This window comes from Hyla sarda, chromosome 8 (assembly GCF_029499605.1).
Source record: "Hyla sarda isolate aHylSar1 chromosome 8, aHylSar1.hap1, whole genome shotgun sequence".
In the NCBI taxonomy this organism is placed as follows: Eukaryota; Metazoa; Chordata; class Amphibia; order Anura; family Hylidae; genus Hyla; species Hyla sarda.
The window spans coordinates 50601358-50627010 of NC_079196.1; the positions used below are offsets into that span (position 1 = coordinate 50601358).

General features: G+C 43.6%; 1 protein-coding gene across 3 annotated transcripts in view; it reads right to left on the minus strand.

The window, feature by feature from the left end:
- The window catches only part of LRP2 (LDL receptor related protein 2), a gene marked incomplete in the record, with an annotated part of 280817 nt that overhangs the window by 95804 nt on the left and 159360 nt on the right, over positions 1 to 25653 (minus strand). For all 3 annotated transcript variants that reach the window (XM_056536932.1, XM_056536931.1, XM_056536933.1), the window contains 11 exon segments: positions 1824 to 1943; positions 3411 to 3536; positions 7486 to 7728; positions 9252 to 9455; positions 9542 to 9831; positions 10732 to 10890; positions 11040 to 11205; positions 12376 to 13293; positions 14924 to 15112; positions 16096 to 16335; positions 24496 to 24709. In XM_056536932.1, coding sequence (XP_056392907.1) covers positions 1824 to 1943; positions 3411 to 3536; positions 7486 to 7728; positions 9252 to 9455; positions 9542 to 9831; positions 10732 to 10890; positions 11040 to 11205; positions 12376 to 13293; positions 14924 to 15112; positions 16096 to 16335; positions 24496 to 24709 — 2869 coding nt within the window.

Below are 25653 nucleotides of genomic sequence, written 5' to 3' on the forward strand. Positions count from 1 at the left end.
GTAAACAAACAGCACAGTGCAGCAATAAATACTTCTCTACCTGTAGTAAACAAACAGCACAGTGCAGCAACAAATACTTCTCCACCTGTAGTAAACAAACAGCAGAGTGCTGCAATAAATACTTCTCTACCTGTAGTAAACAAACAGCACAGTGCAGCAATAAATACTTCTCCACCTGTAGTAAACAAACAGCAGAGTGCAGCAACAAATACTTCTCCACCTGTAGTAAACAAACAGCAGAGTGCTGCAATAAATACTTCTCTACCTGTAGTAAACAAACAGCACAGTGCAGCAATAAATACTTCTCCACCTGTAGTAAACAAACAGCAGAGTGCAGCAATAAATACTTCTCCACCTGCAGTAAACAAACAGCAGAATGCAGCAATAAATACTTCTCCACATGTAGTAAACAAACAGCACAGTGCAGCAATAAATACTTCTCTACCTGTAGTAAACAAACAGCAGAGTGCAGCAATAAATACTTCTCCACCTGCAGTAAACAAACAGCACAGTGCAGCAATAAATACTTTTCCACCTGCAGTAAACAAACAGCACAGTGCAGCAATAAATACTTCTCCACCTGCAGTAAACAAACAGCAGAATGCAGCAATAAATACTTCTCCACCTGTAGTAAACAAACAGCACAGTGCAGCAATAAATACTTCTCTACCTGCAGTAAACAAACAGCAGAGTGCAGCAATAAATACTTCTCCACCTGCAGTAAACAAACAGCACAGTGCAGCAATAAATACTTCTCCACCTGTAGTAAACAAACAGCACAGTGCAGCAATAAATACTTCTCCACCTGTAGTAAACAAACAGCACAGTGCAGCAACAAATACGGTCCCCCTGTAAAAAAAACGACATCACAGTGCAGCAGCCCTGTCGCCATTCCAATCCCTTTACCCACCTGGCAGTTTTCACCAAAAACATAGGCAATCAAATAATAAATATCTGCTTACATGTGCCACAAACATTAAAGGGGTTATCCAGGGAAAAAACTTTTCTTTTATATATATCAACTGGATCCAGAAAGTTAAACAGATTTGTAAATTACTTCTATGAAAAAATCTTAATACTTTCAATAATTATCAGCTGCTGAAGTTGAGTTGTTGTTTTCTGTCTGGCAACAGTGCTCTCTGCTGACATCTCTGCTTGTCTCGGGAACTGCACAGAGTAGAAGAGGTTTGCTATGGGGATTTGCTTCTAAACTGGGCGGTTCACGAGACACGTGTCATCAGAGAGCACTTAGACAGAAAAGAATAACTCAACTTCAGCAGCTCATAGGTACTGAAAGGATTAAGATTTTTTTTTAATAGAAGTCATTTTCAAATCTTTTTAACTTTCTGGAGCCAGTTGATATATATAAAAAAGTTTTTTTCCTGGATAACCCCTTTAACATAGCATATGTTAGACATGTTAGAAGTTGTGGAATAAAAGAAGAGATATGAGTGCAGGATCAGAGTAGACAGGGTGGATTCTTGTCTGTTATACGCACATCAGCAAAGTAGCTTTACAGATAAAATAAACTTTTAATAAAGATGTCGCAAAGTTGTTCTTCGTTCATTATAGAGCAGAGGTGTCCAAACTGCGGCCCTCCAGATGTTGCAAAACTACAACTTCCAGCATGCCCGGACAGCCAACGGCTGTCCGGGCATGCTGGGAGTTGTAGTTTTGCAACATCTGGAGGGCCGCAGTTTGGACACCACTGTTATAGAGGTACTGGAGGAATAAACAGATGGGGTTGTAAAGACATACAAAGCCTTTCATTTTCTTTCACATCTGTCATTTTACAGTCGGACCTACTGTTCCCGGACCCTTACCACACGATGCTGGTTCATCAGAGCCGTCTGCACAGTCTACTCCTTGATCACAGTACCAGTGACCAGGAATACAACGCCCCGAGGCACAGCGGAATTCACTTTCTGTACACGTAAGGGTAGCTGGAATAGAATCAAATTGACAAGTTACCTTTCAATTTTATACTGGTCTGTGTAATACACTGATGGCCAGAGAGAGCTGCTACCTGTTATTGGGGGGTTCTGAGTGTGACCCTGACCGGACATATGAAAAGAGTTGTTCTCTATCCCCTCATAGGGTTACTCTTAAATGAGCACTGTCAGATACAAAAAAATTTTGATATGTTGTAAAGCATGCAAAACCAATAGGTTTTGCAATTTCTTTGATAAGGAAATTTTCTGTATTTTATATTGAAAAATCCAGTCAAACAACTGCCCCCCCCCCGCCTGCTTGGACACATACTAGTCCTACTGTGTCCATGCATCATCACCTATGTCATGGACACACTTCTTTGATTGACAGCTGTGAGCGCAGGGCTCAGAGCTGGTGGAAAAATCCTCCCACTGTCATCTTGTGTCCTGTTACTGTCAGTGAGGACAAGCTGGGAGTTGTAGTTTTTCTAATGCTAGGGGAGATGCTAGCATATCTTCAACGTGTGTTCCTACCCTTTGGGTCCATTCACATGTGCGTATTTTCAGCTGCCTTTTTTTTCTGCTGCTTATTTTGTACTTTTTTTTTTTTTTTTTTTTGCTGCTTATTCTCTGCTGGTAAGCCAATGACAAAAAAAAATGAAAAGCATAAAATCAGCTGCAGAAAATCTGCCCATGTGAACAGCAAAATCCACTATGAAAAACCTGAACCAATAATCTAGTTTGTTTTTGCAGATCTGCTGGAATTTTTTTTTTTCTTATTAAAGGGGTTATCCAGGGGTTTAAAAAAAAAAAACAAGCTAATTTCTTTCAAAAACAGCTCCACGTCTGTCCCCAGGTTGTGTGTGGTATTACAACTTGACTCCATTTATTTCAATGGAGCTGAGCTGCAGAACCACATCCAACCTGGAGACAGACGGGAAGCGGTTTTTGAAAGAAATTAGCTGTTTTTCTATTCCTGGATAACCCCTTTAAATCTATGCATGATAAATCCATGCATATTTCCTTTTATTAAGCCTAGTGTCTCCTAGCCAGGGTGGCTCCAGCTGTTGCAAAACTACAACTCCCAGCATGCCCGGACAGCCGAAGGCTGTCCGGGCATGCTGGGAGTTGTAGTTTTGCAACAGCTGGAGCCACCCTGGTTGGGAAACACTGATTTAGCCACATACAACAGCACTTGCCTCACAATCTGTATTCCCTGTCTGTAATGTTAGTGAAGAATATTTATATGAATGGTGTGCCTCTCCTATTTATAAAGCTTTCCTGAGAAACTATCCAGCTTGCCGAAAAGGTAACCGAATGCTACAAGACGCAAGGTGGCAGCCTTTCAATAACATCAAGGCGACCATCTGTATTACTTCTGTAAAATAAGAAGGGGGGGGGGTTCTTTCTTCTGCTTAACTCCAAAGCCCCGTTGTTCGGGCAGCCATTACTAATCTGATGAAACACTCCAGATCTTACCACAGTGAGTGGGGCTTTCATCGCTCATATCTCCACAGTCATTATCTCCATCACACAGATAAGTACGAGGAATGCAAATGTTGGTGCTCTGACATTTGGTGTGCCCAGGTTGACATGTGCGATCGGCTTTAAAAGAGAACAAGAAAGAAATGTTTAAAAGAACCCAAAAATCGACCTCATCCCTCCCCCCACTTCTTGTTGGTACTTAGAACAGTTATATTTATTCCTTATCTTTAAAGGGGTACTCCGTTGGAAAACATTTTTTTTTAATCAACTGGTGCCAGAAAGTTGTACAGATTTGCAAATCTTAATCCTTCCAGTACTTATTAGCGGCTGTATGCTACAGAGGAAGTTCTTTTCTTTTTTAATTTCCTTTCTGTCTGACCACAGTGCTCTCTGCTGACACCTCTGTCCATGTCAGGAACTGTCCAGTAGGAGCTAATCCCCAGAGCAAAGCTATCCTGCTCTGGAAAGATCCTGACATGGACAGCAGTGTCAGCAGAGAGCACTGTGGTCAGACAGAAAGGACATTCGAAAATAACTTCCTGTGGAGCATACAACAGCTGATAAGTACTGGAAGGATTAAGATTTTTTTAATAGAAGTAATTTACAAATCTGTTTAACTTTCTGGCAACAGTTGATTTAAAAATTTTTTTTGCCAGGGGAGTATCCCTTTAAACAGTTGTTCCTTAGCATGTGGTAACAAAACAGCACTTTGGTTATTCATCATGAGAGTTTGTTGGGTGCTGCCAAGGAGCAACTCTAAGGCTCGGTTCACACTAAGGAATTTCCGGACAGACAGAATCCGTCCGAAGAATTCGAGTGCGCCCAGTGCCGACTGACAGCGCGGACATTGCCGTTTCTATAGACGGCAATGTCTGCAGCGCGGATTCAGCCTAAAGAATGAGCAAGTTCATATTCTTTTGGCAGCAGAATTTTTGCGGCGGAATATCTGCTGACATTCTGTGTTGTCCACTGTGCAGCGGAATCCCATTGCCAGCATTAGGATTCTGCTGCACTGGAGTTTCCCAGTGGAATTCCGCTGCACAGTGCACACTACATTGTTCATTCTTCAGGCGGAATCCGCTCCTCAGACATTGCAGTCTATGGTGACAGCGATGTCTGTGCGGTTCTAAAGCCGACTGGCAGCTCTCGGAATCTTCAGACGGAATTTGTCCAGCCGGAAATTCCGTAGTGTGAGCACAGCCTTTAACCTAGCCTACCAATATTAACTTACATGTGCAAAATCTCAGCAAATGTATGTACAGAAGAAGGTATGTGATTGTGAAATTCTAGCTAGAGCAAATACATTTGCCAAAACTACTGACCCATACCTTGACCTATAGAAATAAATGTTTACAATGCAATGTCTTTCCAGAACCTTGCATGCATCCAGTTCTTTCTCCATGTAAGTCAATGGAAATGTTGGGTGACAGACCTTTTACTGATTATGGTAAGACCTTGTGCACATTGGTGTAGTACCGCTCCATATGACCAGTGAGTTGTGTATAATACAGCACATAAAGCAGTCTATGGGGTCACACTATTCTTAGAATGCCCCAGATACCAAATTATAAAGGTATATCTCCCTGATATATATAGAGCGATAGAGACTCAATTCATTCCTACAACATGCATTTAAGTTATACATTGATTAGAATTTTACTCTGTGAAAAGAATTTGATCCCCTATCAATAAGCAAGATTTCTGACTCCCATGCGTCTTTTATAAAGGTGATGAGCTGAGATAAGGAGCACTTTCTTACGGGGAGTGCTCCTGATCTCAGTTTGTTACCTCTATAAAATACACCTGTCCACTCTACCATGGCCAAGACCAAAGAGCTGTCCAAGGATGTCAGGGACAGAATTGTAGATCTATACAAGACTGGAATGAGCTACAAGACAATCACCAAGCAGCTTGGTGAGCATTTTACGAGTTGGAGTGATTATTCCCAAATAGTAGGAAACACTTAATACCCATCAATCTCCCTCACGGGCTCCATGAGTTTCAATGATCATGAAAATGGTGAGGAATCATCCCAGAATTACAGAGGAGGATCTCGTCAATGAACTCAAGGCCGCTGGGACCATAGTCACCAAGAAAACAATTGGTAACACACTACACTGTCTCAAGTTTGCCAATGAGCGTCTGAATAATTCAGAGGAGAACAGGGTGAAAGGGATGTGGTCAGATAAGACCAAAATTGAGCTCTTTGGTATCAAAGAGTTGATTGCCGTGTTTGGAGGAGGAGGAATGCTGCCTATGACCCCAAGAACATCATCCCCACCACCAAAGTAGGTGGAAACATTATCAGTTGTGGAGGGGTATTTAAAGAGTACCTGTCACTAAATAAAATGTTCAATATAATGTTCCTTGTGTAATTAGCAGACACTTTCCCATTCGCTTGCTTTTAAAATTATCAACATAAATATGTTTAAAATGTAATAGAAAAATTAGGTGGCTCTGTTCTGTTCCCTGCCACAATTAATATAGTGAATTTGGTCTCTGAGACTAAACTCCGGAAGTGTTTCTCTACACTGAGCTAGATTGACAGAGCCTTACTGAAAGATGCACAGAGCCTCACTGAAACATGTATAGAGCCTCACTGAAAGATGCACAGAGCCTCACTGAAACATGCATAAAGCCTCACTGAAAGATGCACAGAGCCTCACTGAAAGATGCACAGAGCCTCACTGAAAGATGCACAGAGCCTCACTGAAAGATGCACAGAGTCTCACTGAAACATGAACAGAGCTTCACTGAAAGATGCACAGAGCCTCACTGAAAGATGCACAGAGCCTAACTGAAAGATGCACAGAGCCTCACTGAAACATGCATGGAGCCTCATTGAAAGTTGCACAGATCCTCACTGAAACATGCACAAAGCCTCATTAAAAGCTGCAAAGAGCCACATTAAAAGCTGCAAAGAGCCTCACTGAAAGCTGCACAGAGCCTCACTGGAACATGCATACAGCCTCACTAAAAGCTGCACAGAGCCTCATTACAAGTTGCATAGCGCCTCACTGAAAGCTGCACAGAGCCTGAGGTGATGTGAGTGCTGAGGTGGTCCCCCAGCAGGCTTCAGTGATGTCACTTTCTCCTGCTGGGGGATTGCACTATGTGAGCAAGAATAAAGGTATGATACACAGCTTATTAAAGCTCTGACATTTTTTAAGGGTGGGAGGAGTGTTAGGAGTAGTTAGGGAACATAGCCTGAGTTAGTTTAGGATAGTTTATTTGGTGACAGGTACTTTTTAAACATGACAATGACCTATAGCATTGCCAAGGAGTGGCTCAAGTAGAAGCACATTAAGGTCCTAGAGTGGCCTAGCCAGTCTCCAGACCTTAAAGGAGTAGTCCAGTGGTGACCCAGTGGTGAACAACTTATCCCCTATCCTAAGGATAGGGGATAAGTTTGAGATCGCGGGGGGTCCGACCGCTGGGGCCCCCTGCGAACTCCTGTACGGAGCCCCGACAGCCCGCGGGAAGGGGGTGTGTCGACCTCCGCACGAAGCGGCGGCCGACACGCCCCCTCAATACAACTCTATGGCAGAGCCGAAGCGCTGCCTTCGGCAATCTCCGGCTCTGCCATAGAGTTGTATTGAGGGGGCGTGTCGGCCGCCGCTTCGTGCGGGGGTCGACACCCGCTATCTGGCCGGAGAGCCTGGCCCCCGTACAGAGAGATCGCAGGAGTCGGAAACCCCCGAGTTTTTCACCACTGGACTACCCCTTTAATCCCCTAAGAAATCTATGTAGAGAGCTGAAGCTTTGACTTTTCTAACATCAGCCTCAAAGACTTAGGACAAAGACTCAAAGACTTGGGACAAAATTCCTCCTGAGATGTGTGCAAACCTGGTGGCCCACTAGAAGAAGCACCTGACCTTTGGGTTTAGCCATCAAGTACTAAGTCATGGTTTGCAAAGTTATGTTTTACCTTCACTGAAGCTTCATCCTCGGGAACACTTTTCAGTGCTTTACTAAGAAATCTAGAAGCTATGAACAGAAATCGCAACTATATAACAGTACGGACAAGACTTAGATTTCTATTATCATGTAGACATTATGGATGACTTACGGCAGTTCCTCTCATCCGACGTGCCATTGTCATAGCAGTTGTTGACCCCATTGCAAACATACGAGCGGGAAATACACCTGCCATTATTACAGGCAAATTCAGTGTTTTGGTCGCAGGTTCTGAACAGACATCCGGCTTCATCACTATTATCTCCGCAGTCATTATAATGGTCGCAGCGGTAGTGATAGGGCACACATTTCCCATTGCCACATGTGAATGCTGTCGGCGAGCAGGTGTGAAAAGCTGACAACAAAAAAAAACACAGAAATATGTAAAGGGAACGGATAGAAAAATTGTGTATCTAGGTAATTAAGCTATGTCATTGTTATTCTATACTGTACCTGCTAGGAAAAACACAGCTGCAAAGCGGACTGCATGTTGGATAAAATGATCATTGGTGTTAGTAATGTGGAGCAAGATGCATACAGGAGCGTAGTGGGGCACAAGTGCTTGGCGACATAATAAAACAAGATGGGGAAGGGAGCTCTTACCGCTATTTATAACATTTATCCTACCACATAATGTAATTTGAGAGGGTACGTCGGATGGTTAGTTGTACTGAAGCTACCAAAGCAAATGCTTTTATCTTTCTAGTGCCTAGGTCTCCAAACTGTGGACCTCCAGCTGTTGCAAAACTACCACTCCCAGCATGCCCGGACATTGTAGTTCTGCAACAGCTGGAGGTCCTTGGTTTGGAGACCATTGCTTTCTAGACATGGAGGTTATCCAGTGGCCTGCACATGTCCTCTTGTTCTGCCAAGTACATGACTTGGAAGCCAAAATAATAAAATCTCACATAGTAAATATGTTTAGCAAATGAGATGACTACACAGTGAGGCCGTGTGCAGCCCACAACAATAAGACTCAAGGCTTGTCAAGAAACAAGAGCCATGTGGTTATATGCATCAGGGGAGATTGAGCATGTAGTTGAGCTGTAATCAGCCGTAATTTGTGGGGCAACATAGTAGTAAATGTTCAGTCTCTCTGCAGCAACCCCACAGGACAAATGAAGTATTGCACAGCGCTCATTCAAGCCAATGAGTTCTCTGTGAAATGCAGGAATGTAAACAGAGGACCTTGCCTTTTCTAAACCAGGGGACTACTTTAAGTCCAACAGAACAGATGCTACTTCTAAATTTTTTTTCTTTTTTCCATCCATTTCACACCAGAAGTAGCATCCATTCTTTATATTATCTGATTTATTATAATTTATTATAACTATGTACGAGCACCCTTATTGTATGTTCTTTATCATTAAAAGGGTGGAAACATTTATTTTAATTTTTTTAAATCAACTGGTGCTAGAAAGGTTTGCTATGGGGATTTGTTTATGCTCTGGACAGTTCCTGAGGTGTCAGCAGAGAGCACTGTGGTCAGACAGAAAAGAAATTCAAAATTCCTGTGAAGCATACATCAGCTGATAAGTACGGGAAGGATTAAGATTTTTAAATAAAAGTAATTTAAAAATATATTTAACTTTCTGGCAACTTAAAAGGAAAGGAAGCATGAAGTGCTCCAAAATCTCCTGGTAGTGGACCAACACCAGCAGATGACATGGCTCCCCAAATCATGACATGGCTCCCCAAATTTTCATGAGCTGTAACCATAATCATCACAATTATGACAAATCATGGCCCGAATATTAAAATTTTTCGAGTTTCACCTGTATTTAGCTTGATCTGCAATACCAGACACAACCTAAGGCAAGAGTGGCTCTCTTCCAAAGTAAATATAGACCAGAATTATTCTGAAATCAATGAACTCACCACATACACGTTCCAGTTCATCACTACCATCCTGACAGTCATTGTCATTGTCACACTTCCATCTTTCCGGTATGCACCGGCCATTGAGACATGTAAACTGCCCTGTCTGGCACCTGGTAGCATTGTCCACGATACAATCCTTGTTGTTGTTTGCCAAATACCAGCTTCCAGTTGAAGGACATTGGCATTCTGCTCCATTAGGACCTTAAGAGTCAAACATTGTTACTATGCATGCATTGTTTATTGCAGGAGAAAACATAAACCCCTCACACTCACGTAGTAAATTTTACCTGGCGCACAGATGTGACTGCAGCCGCCATTGAACTGGTCGCAGGGGCTGGCACACTGCTGTTGTTTGTTTTTAGACAAGACATGAATATCCATTGGGCGCTGGGGCAGGTTCTGAACCATGACTATTTGATCTGAACCATCATGTTTATTGGCCCGGTATATACTTCTTGTGTTCCAGTCTGTCCAATAAATGTGTTGGTCATAGAGGGTCATAGCAAACGGATAAATGGCTGTGCTCACCACTACCTCCCGATTTGCCCCAGTTGTAGAGCAGCGTTCTATCTTCTGTCTGTTAGAGAAATAAAAAATACATTTCAATAAAGCTTCAAGACAAACTTTTAGGGCCATTCACACTGCAGAACTTCCTCACTGAATTTCCTCTTCTTCTCTATGCAAAACCATGGCACACAAGTAATTTGAAGCAGATTAAGAACATGTTCAAACAGAGGAATTCTCAAGTGGAATTAAGCAAAAATATTCAGTTCGGAACTTTTTCTGAAGGCCCCTGTGATCAGCTGTTGTCTTGAGCTGAACAGGATCCGGGGAAAGGCTCGAGACAACAGTCATACACAGACCGGAAGAATGCTGAACCTGGGGGGACCATAAAATGCAAGTTGAGACATAACTTGCCGTCACAGGAAGGATACTAAAAAGTTAATAAAACCTGTATAACCCCTTTAATGGTGGATTTGGATGAGGTAGCTGTCAGTCAAAAGTCTTTTCACTCTTGACAGCTATCTCAAGTACAGTGGGACCCCTTGTGGTCATACAATATTGTAATTAAATGGGTTGAGGATAAAAAACAGTGTCTACCATTTCCCACCAATAGTGCCACTCTTTGCCATAAACTGGTTTTGGTAGTGCAGCTCCACTCCAATCACTCGGATGCTGTTCAGTTGCAATACCTTCCATGACCGATGGAATACAATGGAGCAGTTTCTAAAGTAATATATTCATTTTATATGAATAGGCTTAAAATGTAATTTTATCATATCTTTCTTTTTTTCACTTAGATAAGTGGTCACCATGAGCTTTCTATAGAGTAAGTAAAATTCCATTTTGTGACCAGGTGTCAAAGCCAAAACACAAGCAAGAAGAAAGAAAAATTCTTAGTAGTAGCTTATTAGTTATGCACAATATTTAGAATATTTAGGATCCTTTCAATAAAAACAGAGGTAATAGTACATACAAACTTGCATCAGCCCAATAGATCCGCTCTTCATCGTAGTCTAGGGTAAGTCCATTTGGCCACACCAAGCTAGTGTTAACTATTACTGTCCGAAAATTGCCTCCTAGGGTAGCTCTTTCTATTTTGGCATTGCTGCCCCAGTCTGTCCAGTACATATACCTAATACACAGGATAGGGAAACAATATTGAACAATTCACATAAAAAAAACATAGCACACGTACAATGCACACATTATATATACAAATGAATGGGGATAACATGGGGGAATCTTCTAATTTTTAACATGCGAATAAAAAATAGGTTCTACCCTCTGCACGGATCCAACATGATGGCTCTGGGCCGGGATACACGAGCAATGACTGTACGATCAGACCCATTTAGGGCCATCGAGGCTATGGTCTGGTTAAGATAGTCACTGTAATAAACCCTTTTATGAATCCAGTCAAAGGCTATTCCATCTGGAGCTCCCAAATCTAAAAGACAATTCAGAAAACATGATGTTACACATTTGGGATGAAAACTATGCAGCTGAAAAGAATTCCAACATATACAGCTGGGTGTTACACAATGTTCATACAGCAATGCATCAGTTTTTGCAAGTGCAAGGATGGGTTACAGTCTGGTTATAACTTTGAGCTGTGTTCACAATTCTGGTTGTTTCTGGAAGCAGCTGACATGCTTGTTGACAGACATACGGCTAACAGTGTAGATTATTTTCTATCATGCAGGGTTAGTGTGAATCCCCAGGTTTATTACACAGCAAAACCAGAGAATTAAAACCTCGTCTGGTCCTCATTTATTGGATTACCAAAAGTATGAAGAAATGCATTACATTCTATTGATTAACATTGTGCACCAAAGTTTCCTTTTTTTTATCCAAAAAACTCAGCTATTTAGCCCAAATGTGTGTCTTTCTACTTTTTCACAAGCCAAACCATTTTATTACATTTTCTGCAGTTCTTTCTGCATCTTTTTCCCTGTAACTTTTCACTTATAAAAGAAAGGTCAAATAAGTAAAAAAGCTCATTCATAAATATCTGGAAAAACTCAATAGAAAAAATGTAATGAATAAAAAAATAATAAAAATTGCCAAAAAAATAACCAGTCATTTCTGCATGACAATGCTGCAGAACATAGCCTAAGAAAACCCCTTTCCATATGACATATAGAAATACCATTGGAGAATTCTTTCTCCCACTCCCAACTCTATTAAGAACCCTTCTAAAACTGGAGACTAAAATCTATTTTATAAAAAAATATATATATATTTTAAAGTCTATTGAATTTTAAAAGCGAATATAAGAAACTTGCTTCTTTCTCCTAATATTAAAATGTTTCCCTCTCAACGTTGTCCTGTGTCTGCAAGACAATCAATATAAGTCTATGGAGGGGGGGAGGAGAGAGCACTACCCACCAGCTCTGAGAAAACTGCAAATTAGAGATGAAGCCTGCAGAGCAGAAACCTGATGAAAAATACCATATACAAATGATATAATGGGCAGTAATAGTGCTGTACACACAGGGCAGATTATACTAAAAAGTTATCTGAAATTAGAGGTACCCTTTAAGTCTATCTGATAAATTTTCAAGCAACATTGCAAACCAATACATTACAATAAATCATAATAATCTTTTTTTCCTACCTGAAGCCACGGTAGTATGTTGATTTAATGCTGAAAGTTCAAAGTAGCGAATTTCACTGCGTCCAGCCCCTGCACTTCGCGTGTAGTATATCCTGTTATCCAAGCTGTCATAATCCAAAGCCACTGCTGTCCTAGGAACATTGACCCTGGGGAAAGGGGGACTGTGATTTTCAGGATCCAGGAGCAAGCTATTGATGGAGCCTTCAAGTGCATATATCAAGTAGTCATCTGTGGAGATGACACATCTTGTTCCCTCACTTCCAAGTGCCCCAAAAGCACAACCACACTTTCTTGTCTGTGTCCCAGGTAAGGCAAAGCAGAAGTGTGCACACCCTCCATTATTCCCCAAACATGGGTTGTTATTCATTTCCTGTGCTGAGATTGGCTGAAAACGTTTGTCATATACAGTGACGTCCCTAAGAAGATCAATGTTATCCCTGAGGACAGTCGGTTGTTCAGTGTTCCCAGGTTCCTTGCTGGCTTGGAAAACCTTTTTCAAGTTTCGGTCCACCCAGATAACTGTGTTCTCAAATACAGTAATCCCATAAGGAGTTGGGTAACGGTTGCCATATCTTACTATTTCTGTGTCACCCCCTTCTGGTCGAACTCTTGCAATCATATCCAAAGAGTCATCTACCCAATAAACATAGCCAGTACTGCGATCCACCGATAATCCTCTTGGGGTAACAATTCCCTCAGACACCAGAACGGTTCTGTTGGTGCAATCCAGAAAAGCACGCTCAATTTTAGGATTTTGTCCGTAATCTGCCCAGAAGACGTATCTGTTCTTGGGGTCTACCACAATATGCCTGGGCATATCCACTGAAGTTTTCATGAGGACACGGCGGTATGTAGTGTTCAGACGAACTATTTCAATGAAGGTTTCCGTCAGGAAAGCATTGGTGAAGTAGAGGTTTCCTAAAAAAATAAGTAAAACAGAAACTGTAAAAACACTCACTAGAGCCTATTTTCTTTGGGTAGTTTTTAAATAAGAGGTTGTATTGATGAGACTAGACCTTAAATGGTACCTTACATTATAGATCAGCCTATTTGAATTACTTTTCTAATATCCATTTTAATAAAAGTTTGTAACTTTATGTGTTAAATTATCCCCTAAAAGTTCGGCCACCAGGGTCTTCCTTCTGGTCCTGCCTGCAGTCCTGCTTGCAGATTGTCTCCTACAGCAGCCTGGCAGAGACAAAAGTAAAAAAAAAATGCAGACTGGACCTTAGCTCAGCACAGTGTATAGAGCTGAATATTTCGATTCCTTTCCCTTTAAGATGAGCTAGACTGTACAGTCATGATGCCTTCAGTGCATAGTGCAGAATATTATACTGAATATTAAGCTCAATATTTCTGCTCCCTTTGCAAGCTGTTGGGCAGAGCTGACACACTGTAGAGTTCAGTGCAGAGAGCTAAGGGAGATGTCTGCGGTCTCAGCCAATCACAGCTCAGCCAATCACAGGTCTCAGCCAATCACAGCTCATCACAGATACAGAACAATATCAAGGTAGAAAACTAAAGAATAACAAAAATAAAGGCAGGGGGTGGTTTATCATTATGGGGGAGTGAACTGGGAGGATTATAAAAGTTATCAAGCACAAGATAGGTACTCTTTAAAGGAAATCTGTCACCAGTGTCACCTGCACTAACCTGTTGGTACCGACAGGTAGTGCAGGTGACACTGATGACAACAGTACTCACCTTGTCCCATTTCGTGGCGGGGATCACCTGTAATCTTCTCTTTTAGCTCTGCTTCGGGCACCCGGCTTGGGGCATGGGCGGAGCTTAGTAACGTCACTGCTGCTGTTCTCTGCTGGGACCCACTGCTAGAGAACAGCAGCGGTGACGTCACTAGGCTCTGCCCGTGCCCCAAGCCGGGTGCCTGGAGCAGAGCTAACGGAGAAGATAACAGGAGATTCACACCACGGAACGGGACAAGGTGAGTACCCTTGTCACCTGCACTACCTGTCTGTACTGACAGGTTAGTGCAGGTGACACTGGTGACAGATTTCCTTTAAATTAGTAAGCCTGCAGTTTTCTTCCAAAAACAGTGTCCCACACATCCCCAGGTTGTATTTGGTATTGAAGCTCAGCCCCATAGCCCCATGCACTTTTCTATGTTCACAGTGTTTTTTCAGGTGTAATTTATTTGTAAAAATGCATCAGGATAATTGCCTCTTTATTTGCTACAATTAATGTGCTCATGTCACTTATTTGCATGCGCAATAATAAGTGACATGTCATATGCCTGAAAAACGTGCGTGTGAACATAACTTTATACAGCTCGGGTACAATACCAGACAAAACCCATGGACAGGCGGGGGAAGTTTCTGAAAGACAACAGCCATGTTTTTCTAAACATGGACAAACAATATGTGTCACAACTTTGTACATTATAAAGCAGGATTTTTGTTACTTGTTGCTTTTTGTGTACATTATTGTATGCAATATTTCATAGGTGCAGAAAAAAAATTAGAAAGGCAAAGGAAGGAAGGGAGGAGGCAAAAATTATGTTCACATTTTGCTGTATTTTGCTGTAACCTACCTGCAACCCAATCTACAGCGATGCCTCGAATTCCATTCCTCCCAATACCACCAGTAACAACATTTCTAAAATTGGAGCCATTGGGTTTAACACGATGGATGGCATTATATCCAGATACAGTGCTGCTGAAGTCACACCAATATATAAAACCAGACTGCATGTGCACATCCACATGAAGGGCATTACGGCCTGCAGAAAATATATAGAAATCAGTAAATAATCCTCATCTATCAAGAGTGATTTAATAGGTTAAATAATGTTCTAACAATGACAATAAATGACTTTGGAGACACAGACAGAAGAATCCTAAAATGTAAAAGACATTTTATCTATTGTTGTAATAGAAGAAAACCGCCAAAATCCATTACTTGGTCTATAGTATAAGTCTATCTATCATCTATCTATCTATCTATTATCTATCTATCTCATATCTATCTATCTCATATCTATCTATTGTTGTAATAGAAGAAAACCGCCAAAAACCATTACTTGGTCTATAGTATAAGTCTATCTATCTATCTATCATCTATCTATTATCTATCTATCTATCTATCATCTGTCTATTATCTATCTATATATCTATCATCTATCTATCTATCTATCCATTATCTATCTATCTTTCTATCTATCTATCTATCTATCTATCTTATATCTAAGTTAGATGTGTTGGGTAATGTCCATAAATATGTACAATTAGTTTGCCTGAAAAATTTAGCTTAAATCCAGAGCAACAAGATGGGTAAATGCGGTGTGATAGCAGGAAAGCGGGGCCCCCGGGGGAGTGGCAGTAGGTAAGCACAGTTTTATTAGTTTTTTTTTTATGTCAGAATTCTGGGCAGGTAAAAACAAAGTTGCTGCCAGAGTACTTCTTTAATGGAGGGTCTATTAACCAATAAGTTATGAAAAGTAATGGGTAATAAACACCTTCCTTTCTTTGAGCAAAGTCAGATGCCATAATAGGAGGAGCAATTACATATTTGTTGTAGTGCCCCCTTTCTTCTATGTACGCCCTTGACTAACATATTTAGCTCTGCTGCTTTATTATGTGCTACAGATCAGTCAAGTACAGATCGTTCTTACTCTATGGCACCCATATACACGTTGTCTAACTGGACTGCATTATAGATCGTTGAGGAACACATACAAACTTGTGTTAAAGAAAGAGCACCTACCTTGTCCAGCCATTGGAACCATAGCTTCAGAATGATCCCCAGATTCTAGGCTGAATCCTTTAATGGCTGACAGCATTGATACTACAACAAAGGAATTGTATGGCGTGCACGTTCTGTTATCAGCACCGAGGCGGAATCCTGTAGCACATGCACAAGAAAACTGTCCACTGGGCTTGGGCAAACACAATTGTTGGCAAACATCGGGATTATTGCTGCATCCATTAGAAGAACCAGACGTTTCTGTACAGAAGACAGAAGTTATTTACAGTTTACATACACTTGACAGATTTTTTTAGGCTGTTACGCCGAGCGCTCCGGGTCCCCGCTCCTCCCCGGAGCGCTCGCTACACTTCCCTCACTGCAGCGCCCCGGTCGGTTCCACGGACCCGGGGCGCTGCGTTACCACCTCCGGCCGGGATGCGATTCGCGATGCGGGTAGCGCCCGCTCGCGATGCGCACCCCGGCTCCCGTACCTTACTCGCTCCCCGTCAGTTCTGTCCCGGCGCGCGCGGCCCCGCTCCCTAGGGCGCGCGCGCGCCGGGTCTTTGCGATTTAAAGGGCCACTGCACCGCTGATTGGTGCAGTGGTTCCAATTAGTGTTTACACCTGTGCACTTCCCTATATCACTTCACTTCCCCTTCACTCCCTGGCCGGATCTTGTTGCCCTAGTGCCAGTGAAAGCGTTCCTTGTGTGTTCCTTGCCTGTGATTCCAGACCTTCTGCCGTTGCCCCTGACTACGATCCTTGCTGCCTGCCCCGACCTTCTGCTACGTCCGACCTTGCTTCTGTCTACTCCCTTGTACCGCGCCTTTCTTCAGCAGCCAGAGAGGTTGAGCCGTTGCTAGGGGATACGACCTGGTCACTACCGCCGCAGCAAGACCATCCCGCTTTGCGGCGGGCTCTGGTGAAAACCAGTAGTGACTTAGAACCGATCCTCTAGCACGGTCCACGCCAATCCCTCTCTGGCACAGAGGATCCACTATCTGCCAGCCGGCATCGTGACAGTAGATCCGGCCATGGATCCCGCTGAAGTTCCTCTGCCAGTTGTCGCTGACCTCACCACGGTGGTCGCCCAGCAGTCACAACAGATTGCGCAACAAGGCCAACAGCTGTCTCAACTGACTGTTATGCTACAACAGTTACTACCACAGCTCCAGCAATCATCTCCTCCGCCAGCTCCTGTACCTCCTCCGCAGCGAGTGGCCGCTTCTGGAATACGACTATCCTTGCCGGATAAATTTGATGGGGACTCTAAGTTTTGCCGTGGCTTTCTTTCCCAATGTTCATTACACTTGGAGATGATGTCGGACCAGTTCCCCACTGAAAGGTCTAAGGTGGCTTTCGTAGTCAGCCTGCTGTCTGGAAAAGCCCTGGCTTGGGCCACACCGCTCTGGGACCGCAATGACCCCGTCACTGCCTCTGTACACTCCTTCTTCTCGGAAATTCGAAGTGTCTTTGAGGAACCTGCCCGAGCCTCTTCTGCTGAGACTGCCCTGTTGAACCTGGTCCAGGGTAATTCTTCCGTTGGCGAGTATGCCGTACAGTTCCGTACCCTTGCTTCAGAATTATCCTGGAATAATGAGGCACTCTGCGCGACCTTTAAAAAAGGCCTATCCAGCAACATTAAAGATGTTCTGGCCGCACGAGAAATCCCTGCTAACCTACATGAACTCATCCATCTTGCCACTCGCATTGACATGCGTTTTTCCGAACGGCGTCAGGAGCTCCGCCAGGATATGGACTCTGTTCGCACGAGGCGTTTCTTCTCCCCGGCTCCTCTCTCCTCTGGTCCCCTGCAATCTGTTCCTGTGCCTCCCGCCGTGGAGGCTATGCAGGTCGACCGGTCTCGCCTGACACCCCAAGAGAGGACACGACGCCGCATGGAGAATCTCTGCCTGTACTGTGCTAGTACCGAACACTTCCTGAAGGATTGTCCTATCCGTCCTCCCCGCCTGGAAAGACGTCCGCTGACTCCGCACAAAGGTGAGACAGTCCTTGATGTCTACTCTGCTTCTCCACGTCTTACTGTGCCTGTGCGGATGTCTGCCTCTGCCTTCTCCTTCTCTGCTGTGGCCTTCTTGGACTCTGGATCTGCAGGAAATTTCATCTTAGCCTCTCTCGTCAACAGGTTCAACATCCCGGTGACCAGTCTCGCCAGACCCCTCTACATCAATTGTGTAAACAATGAAAGATTGGACTGTACTATACGTTTCCGCACGGAGCCCCTTCTAATGTGCATCGGATCTCATCACGAGAGGATTGAACTGTTGGTCCTCCCCAATTGCACTTCTGAAATCCTTCTTGGACTTCCCTGGCTTCAACTCCATTCCCCAATCCTGGATTGGTCCACTGGGGAGATCAAGAGTTGGGGGCCCTCTTGTTCCAAGGACTGCTTAAAACCGGTTCCCAGTAAACCTTGCCGTGTCCCTGTGCTTCCTCATGTAACCGGTCTCCCTAAGGCCTATATGGACTTTGCGGACGTTTTTTGCAAAAAACAAGCTGAGACTCTACCTCCTCACAGGCCTTATGATTGTCCCATTGACCTCCTCCCGGGCACTACTCCACCCCGGGGCAGAATCTATCCTCTGTCCGTCCCAGAGACTCTTGCCATGTCTGAATACGTCCAAGAAAATTTAAAAAAGGGCTTTATCCGTAAATCCTCCTCTCCTGCCGGAGCCGGATTTTTCTTTGTGTCCAAAAAAGATGGCTCTCTACGTCCTTGCATTGACTACCGCGGTCTTAATAAAATCACGGTTAAGAACCGCTACCCCCTACCCCTCATCTCTGAACTCTTTGATCGTCTCCAAGGTGCCCATATTTTTACCAAACTGGACTTAAGAGGTGCTTATAATCTCATCCGCATCAGAGAGGGGGATGAATGGAAAACGGCATTTAACACCAGAGATGGACACTTTGAGTATCTGGTCATGCCCTTTGGTCTATGCAACGCCCCTGCCGTCTTCCAAGACTTTGTTAATGAAATTTTTCGTGATCTACTATACTCCTGTGTTGTTGTATATCTGGACGATATCCTGATTTTTTCTGCCAATCTTGAAGAACACCGCCAGCATGTCCGTATGGTTCTTCAGAGACTTCGTGATAATCAACTCTATGCCAAAATAGAGAAATGTCTGTTTGAATGCCAATCTCTTCCTTTTCTAGGATACTTGGTCTCTGGCCAGGGACTACAAATGGACCCAGATAAACTCTCTGCCGTCTTAGATTGGCCACGCCCCTCCGGACTCCGTGCCATCCAACGTTTTTTGGGGTTCGCTAATTATTACAGGCAATTTATTCCACATTTTTCTACCATTGTGGCTCCTATTGTGGCTTTAACAAAAAAAAATGCCGATCCCAAGTCTTGGCCTCCTCAAGCGGAAGACGCCTTTAAACGACTCAAGTCTGCCTTTTCTTCGGCTCCCGTGCTCTCCAGACCTGACCCATCTAAACCCTTCCTATTGGAGGTTGATGCCTCCTCAGTGGGAGCTGGAGCTGTCCTTCTACAAAAAAACTCTTCCGGGCATGCTGTTACTTGTGGTTTTTTTTCCAGGACCTTCTCTCCGGCGGAGAGGAACTACTCCATCGGGGATCGAGAGCTTCTAGCCATTAAATTAGCACTTGAGGAATGGAGGCATCTGCTGGAGGGATCAAGATTTCCAGTTATTATTTACACCGATCACAAGAACCTCTCCTACCTCCAGTCTGCCCAACGGCTGAATCCTCGTCAGGCCAGGTGGTCTCTGTTCTTTGCCCGATTTAATTTTGAAATTCACTTTCGGCCTGCTGATAAAAACATTAGGGCCGATGCTCTCTCTCGTTCCTCAGATGCCTCTGAAATTGAACTCTCTCCTCAACACATCATTCCTCCTGACTGCCTGATTTCCACTTCTCCAGCCTCCATCAGGCAAACTCCTCCAGGAAAGACCTTTGTTTCTCCACGCCAACGCCTTGGGATCCTCAAATGGGGTCACTCCTCCCATCTCGCAGGTCATGCGGGCATCAAGAAATCTGTGCAACTCATCTCTCGCTTCTATTGGTGGCCGACTCTAGAGACTGATGTGGTGGACTTTGTGCGAGCCTGCACTATCTGTGCCCGGGATAAGACTCCTCGCCAGAAGCCCGCTGGTTTTCTTCATCCTCTACCTGTCCCCGAACAACCTTGGTCTCTGATTGGTATGGATTTTATTACTGACTTACCCCCATCCCATGGCAACACTGTTATTTGGGTGGTCGTTGATCGATTCTCCAAAATGGCACATTTCATCCCTCTTCCTGGTCTTCCTTCAGCGCCTCAGTTGGCTAAACAATTTTTTGTACACATTTTTCGTCTTCACGGGTTGCCTACACAGATCGTCTCGGATAGAGGCGTCCAATTTGTGTCTAAATTCTGGAGGGCTCTCTGTAAACAACTCAAGATTAAATTAAATTTTTCTTCTGCATACCATCCTCAATCCAATGGACAAGTAGAGAGAATTAACCAGATCTTGGGTGACTATTTACGACATTTTGTTTCCTCCCGCCAGGATGACTGGGCAGATCTTCTACCTTGGGCCGAATTCTCGTATAATTTCAGAATCTCTGAATCTTCCTCCAAATCTCCGTTTTTCGTGGTGTACGGCCGTCACCCTCTTCCCCCCCTCCCTACCCCCTTGCCCTCTGGTCTGCCCGCTGTGGATGAAATTTCTCGTGATCTTTCCACCATATGGAAAGAGACCCAAAATTCTCTCTTACAGGCTTCTTCTCGCATGAAGAGATTCGCAGATAAGAAAAGAAGAGCTCCTCCCATTTTTTCCCCTGGAGACAAGGTATGGCTCTCCGCTAAATATGTCCGTTTCCGTGTCCCGAGCTATAAGTTGGGACCACGCTATCTTGGTCCTTTTAAAGTTTTGTGTCAAATTAATCCTGTCTCTTACAAACTTCTTCTTCCTCCTTCTCTTCGTATCCCTAATGCCTTTCACGTCTCTCTTCTTAAACCTCTCATCCTCAACCGTTTTTCTCCTAAATCTGTTCCTCCCACTCCTGTTTCCGGCTCCTCGGACATCTTCTCTGTTAAAGAGATTTTGGCCTCTAAAAAGGTCAGGGGAAGAACTTTTTTTTTAGTGGATTGGGAGGGTTGTGGTCCAGAAGAGAGGTCCTGGGAACCTGAGGACAATATCCTGGACAAAAGTCTGATCCTCAGGTTCTCAGGCCCCAAGAAGAGGGGGAGACCCAAGGGGGGGGGTACTGTTACGCCGAGCGCTCCGGGTCCCCGCTCCTCCCCGGAGCGCTCGCTACACTTCCCTCACTGCAGCGCCCCGGTCGGTTCCACGGACCCGGGGCGCTGCGTTACCACCTCCGGCCGGGATGCGATTCGCGATGCGGGTAGCGCCCGCTCGCGATGCGCACCCCGGCTCCCGTACCTTACTCGCTCCCCGTCAGTTCTGTCCCGGCGCGCGCGGCCCCGCTCCCTAGGGCGCGCGCGCGCCGGGTCTTTGCGATTTAAAGGGCCACTGCACCGCTGATTGGTGCAGTGGTTCCAATTAGTGTTTACACCTGTGCACTTCCCTATATCACTTCACTTCCCCTTCACTCCCTGGCCGGATCTTGTTGCCCTAGTGCCAGTGAAAGCGTTCCTTGTGTGTTCCTTGCCTGTGATTCCAGACCTTCTGCCGTTGCCCCTGACTACGATCCTTGCTGCCTGCCCCGACCTTCTGCTACGTCCGACCTTGCTTCTGTCTACTCCCTTGTACCGCGCCTTTCTTCAGCAGCCAGAGAGGTTGAGCCGTTGCTAGGGGATACGACCTGGTCACTACCGCCGCAGCAAGACCATCCCGCTTTGCGGCGGGCTCTGGTGAAAACCAGTAGTGACTTAGAACCGATCCTCTAGCACGGTCCACGCCAATCCCTCTCTGGCACAGAGGATCCACTATCTGCCAGCCGGCATCGTGACATAGGCCTTTTATTTTGTAGAAGGGTCCGACCATGAACTGTATGTGCAAAATTTTAGCAGCAAGTTGGATCCTTCTGCACTTGAACTCCATTAAGATATAAATATATATATATATTTTTTAAAATGTTCTTCAACCTGTGGCTTTCTAGCTGTTGCAAAATGTAGCTCTCATCATGCCATGATATCTACTGGCTATATTAGGTTCTCAACCTGATGCATAGATACCCCAGGGTGTCCATACCATGGGGTGAATTTATTATTGCTTTTGAAACATTTGTTGTGTGCTTTGAGTGATTTCCCAGTTTGGAAGGCTGTGTGCTTTATTTATTTATTTTATTGTGTTTTTTGTTGTTTGTTTCATGCCGTTATGTTTCATGCATTGTTTCTTAAATTACACAAAGAAACCCCACCAGAAAAATCTGCAAATGATAACCCCCATGTCTCAAGGAAGTACTTGCACTATCCTTATGGCGCATTTTTAATAATTGCCGCATAGTGTTTGATTATAGCCTCGGAGTACTTTCTGTTATATACTAAGTAAGAGCTCTTGGCTACAAACTTTGAGAAGCACTATAAGGCCATGTTCACACGACAGATTTTCCATGCGGAATTCTGCATTAGAATTCTGCATGGAGATCCTGATGCAGCAGACTCTCGCTGAATTCAGCATTCCGACCAGTAAAAATAGGCTAAGGCTAAGTTTCTTTTCTTTTTTTTTTCAAAAATGCCCCCAAAAAAGCCAGTGTTTTTTTTGTGAAAAAATGCAGCACCCCGATGCTAGATGAAAGTCATTTGGTCAAACCCACTTGCCGTTTTTTCCTTTGGCGTTTTTTTACCTCATATTTGCCAGTTTTCAAAAAATGTTTGCATGTTGAAAATAAATGTATGACCCCATATCAGCATGGCTTTATGAGGGATCGGTCCTATCAAACTAACCTGATCAGCTTATATGAGGAGGTGAGCTCCAGACTGGACCAGGGGCAATCGCTGGATGTCGTATATTTGGATTTTTCCCACATAAAAGGTGGGTGCACAAAATGAGAAGGTTTGGGCTGGAGGAGAATGTGTGTAAGTGGGTAAGTAACTGGCTCAGTGATAGGAAACAGAGGATGGTTATTAATGGTACTTACTCTGATTGGGTGACTGTTACTAGTGGGGACCACAGGGGTCAGTCTTGGGTCCTGTGCTATTTAATATATTCATTAATGACCTTGTAGAGGGGTTGAATAGTAAAGTAGCAATTTTTGCATATGATACTAAACTCTGTAAAGTGGTTAACACAATAGAGGGCAGTGCACGGTTACAAATGGATCTGGATAGGTTGGAGGTTTGGGCTGGGAAGTGGCAGATTAGGTTCAACACTGATAAATGTAAGGTAATGCACATGGGGAAGAAAATTCTGGGCTGGGATTATGTATTAAATGAGAGAACACTTGGGACGACTGACGTGGAAAAGGACTTGGGAGTTTTAGTTAATAGTAAATTTAGCTGTAGTGACCAATGTCAGCTGCTGCCAAGGCAAATAAAATCATGGGGTGCATCAATAGGGGCATAGATGCCCACGACAAGGAAATAATTCTATCACTAGTCAGACCACACATAGAATACTGTGTACAGTACTGGGCACCAGTGCACAGGAAAGATATAGTGGAGCTGGAGAGGGTTCAAAGACGGGCAACCAGAGTAATACGGGGAATGGTAGGACTACAGTACCCAGAAAGATTATCAGAATTAGGGTTATTTAGTTAAGAAAAAAAAAGGCTTAGGGGCGACCTAATAACTAAGTATAAATATATCAGGGGGCCGTACAGAGATCTCTCCCATGATCTATTTATACCCAGGACTGTATCTATAACAAGGGGGCATCCTCTTCGTTTAGAGAAAAGAAGGTTCCTACACCAGCACAGACGGGGGTTCTTTACTGTAAGAGCAGTGAGACTGTGGAATTCTCTCCTGGAGGAGGTGGTCATGGTGAACTCTGTAAAATAATTTAAAAGGGGTCTGGATGCATTTTTGGAGAGTAATAACATAACAGGTTATGGATTCTAGTTTTACAGGGATAGAACAATGATCTAGAGATTTATTCTGATGCCATATTTGGAGTTGGGAAATAATTTTTACCTCTAGTATGAGTTTTTTTGGCTTCCTCTGGATCAACTCAGTAGGGACTCATTAGGGTTATAGGTTGAACTTGATGGACTATGTTACCAATTGTGGTCCTTGTTCTAGCAATCACTGGGGTTCCCTGCAGATGGACCCCCGCATATCAAAACTTCTAACATGTCTCTATGATATGTGTTCATCTGCTCTTATTGTATAACCAGAAGAGACTGATGAGAAAAAGATTGGGCCTAGAGTTCCATGTCGGACATAGCCCTTAAAAACTGTGTTATATCATTGTGTTATTACAAAAAAAAAAAGCCATAAATAATACTCAAATAAGTGACCCCCTATGAAGAAAAGGTACTCACTGTCTCTGTAGTGGACACGTAGACACTTAAGTCCTGAGACGTTGTCTCTTATGACTACCCTGTTAGATCCTGTAGACTTATCCACACGTTCAATGGCTTCATAGTCGCGGTCAGTATAGTACAGGAAATTTTCATGGACCGCTATACCCCAGGGGTGCGAGAGATGCTGCACTACGGTTATTCTGTTCGTTCCATCCACGTTTCCTCTTTCAATCTACCAAGACAATTACAGACTCAATATGGTGGTTACATATTGTGCATGTTTTAAAGGGGTATTCTGGGCTTACACATCTTATCCCCTATCCAAACGATAGGGGATAAGATGTCCGATCGCAGGGATCCCACCACAATGAGACATCTTATCCCCTATCTAAAGCATAGGGGATAAGATGTATAAGGCCAGAATATCCGGAAACAAATCAAGTACCAGGAACCATCTCCCTTCATGTGTGTGTGTTTTTGGATGTGTGTATGTCAGTGTTTACCAACCAGGGTGCCTCTAGCTGTTGCAAAACTACAATCCACAGCATGCCCGGACAGCCGTTGGCTTGGAATTGTAGTTTTGCAACAGCTGAAGGCAATAAAAAGCGATCAAAAAGTCAGATCAAAACTTCAGATCACGGCGCAAAATATGAGCCCTCATACCGCCCCGCACAAAGAAAAATTAAAAAAAGTTATAGGGGTCAGAAGATGACAATTTTAAACGTATACATTTTCCTGCATGTAACTATAATTTTTTCCAGAAGTGCGACAAAATCAAACCTTTATAAGTAGGGTATCACTTTAATCATATGGACCTACAGAATAAAGATAAGGTGTCATTTTTACCGAAAATTGCACTGCGTAGAAACGGAAGCCCCCAAAAGTTACAAAATTGTGTTTTTTCTTCAATTATGTCACACAATTATTTTTTTTTCCGTTTCGCTGTAGATTTTTGGGTAAAATGACTGAAAAAAAAGCCACCATATGGATTTTTAGGTGCAAAATTGAAACAGTTATGGTTTTTAAAAGGTAAGGAGGAAAAACGAAAGTGCAAAAACACTTGGTCCTTAAGGGGTTAAGGATCATATTCCAAGGCTTCCCTGTTAGCCTGTGTGCCCTGATAATAAGTATGGTGTTTGTTGTCTCGGAGTAAGAAGATTCTTTAGGTATTTGTAT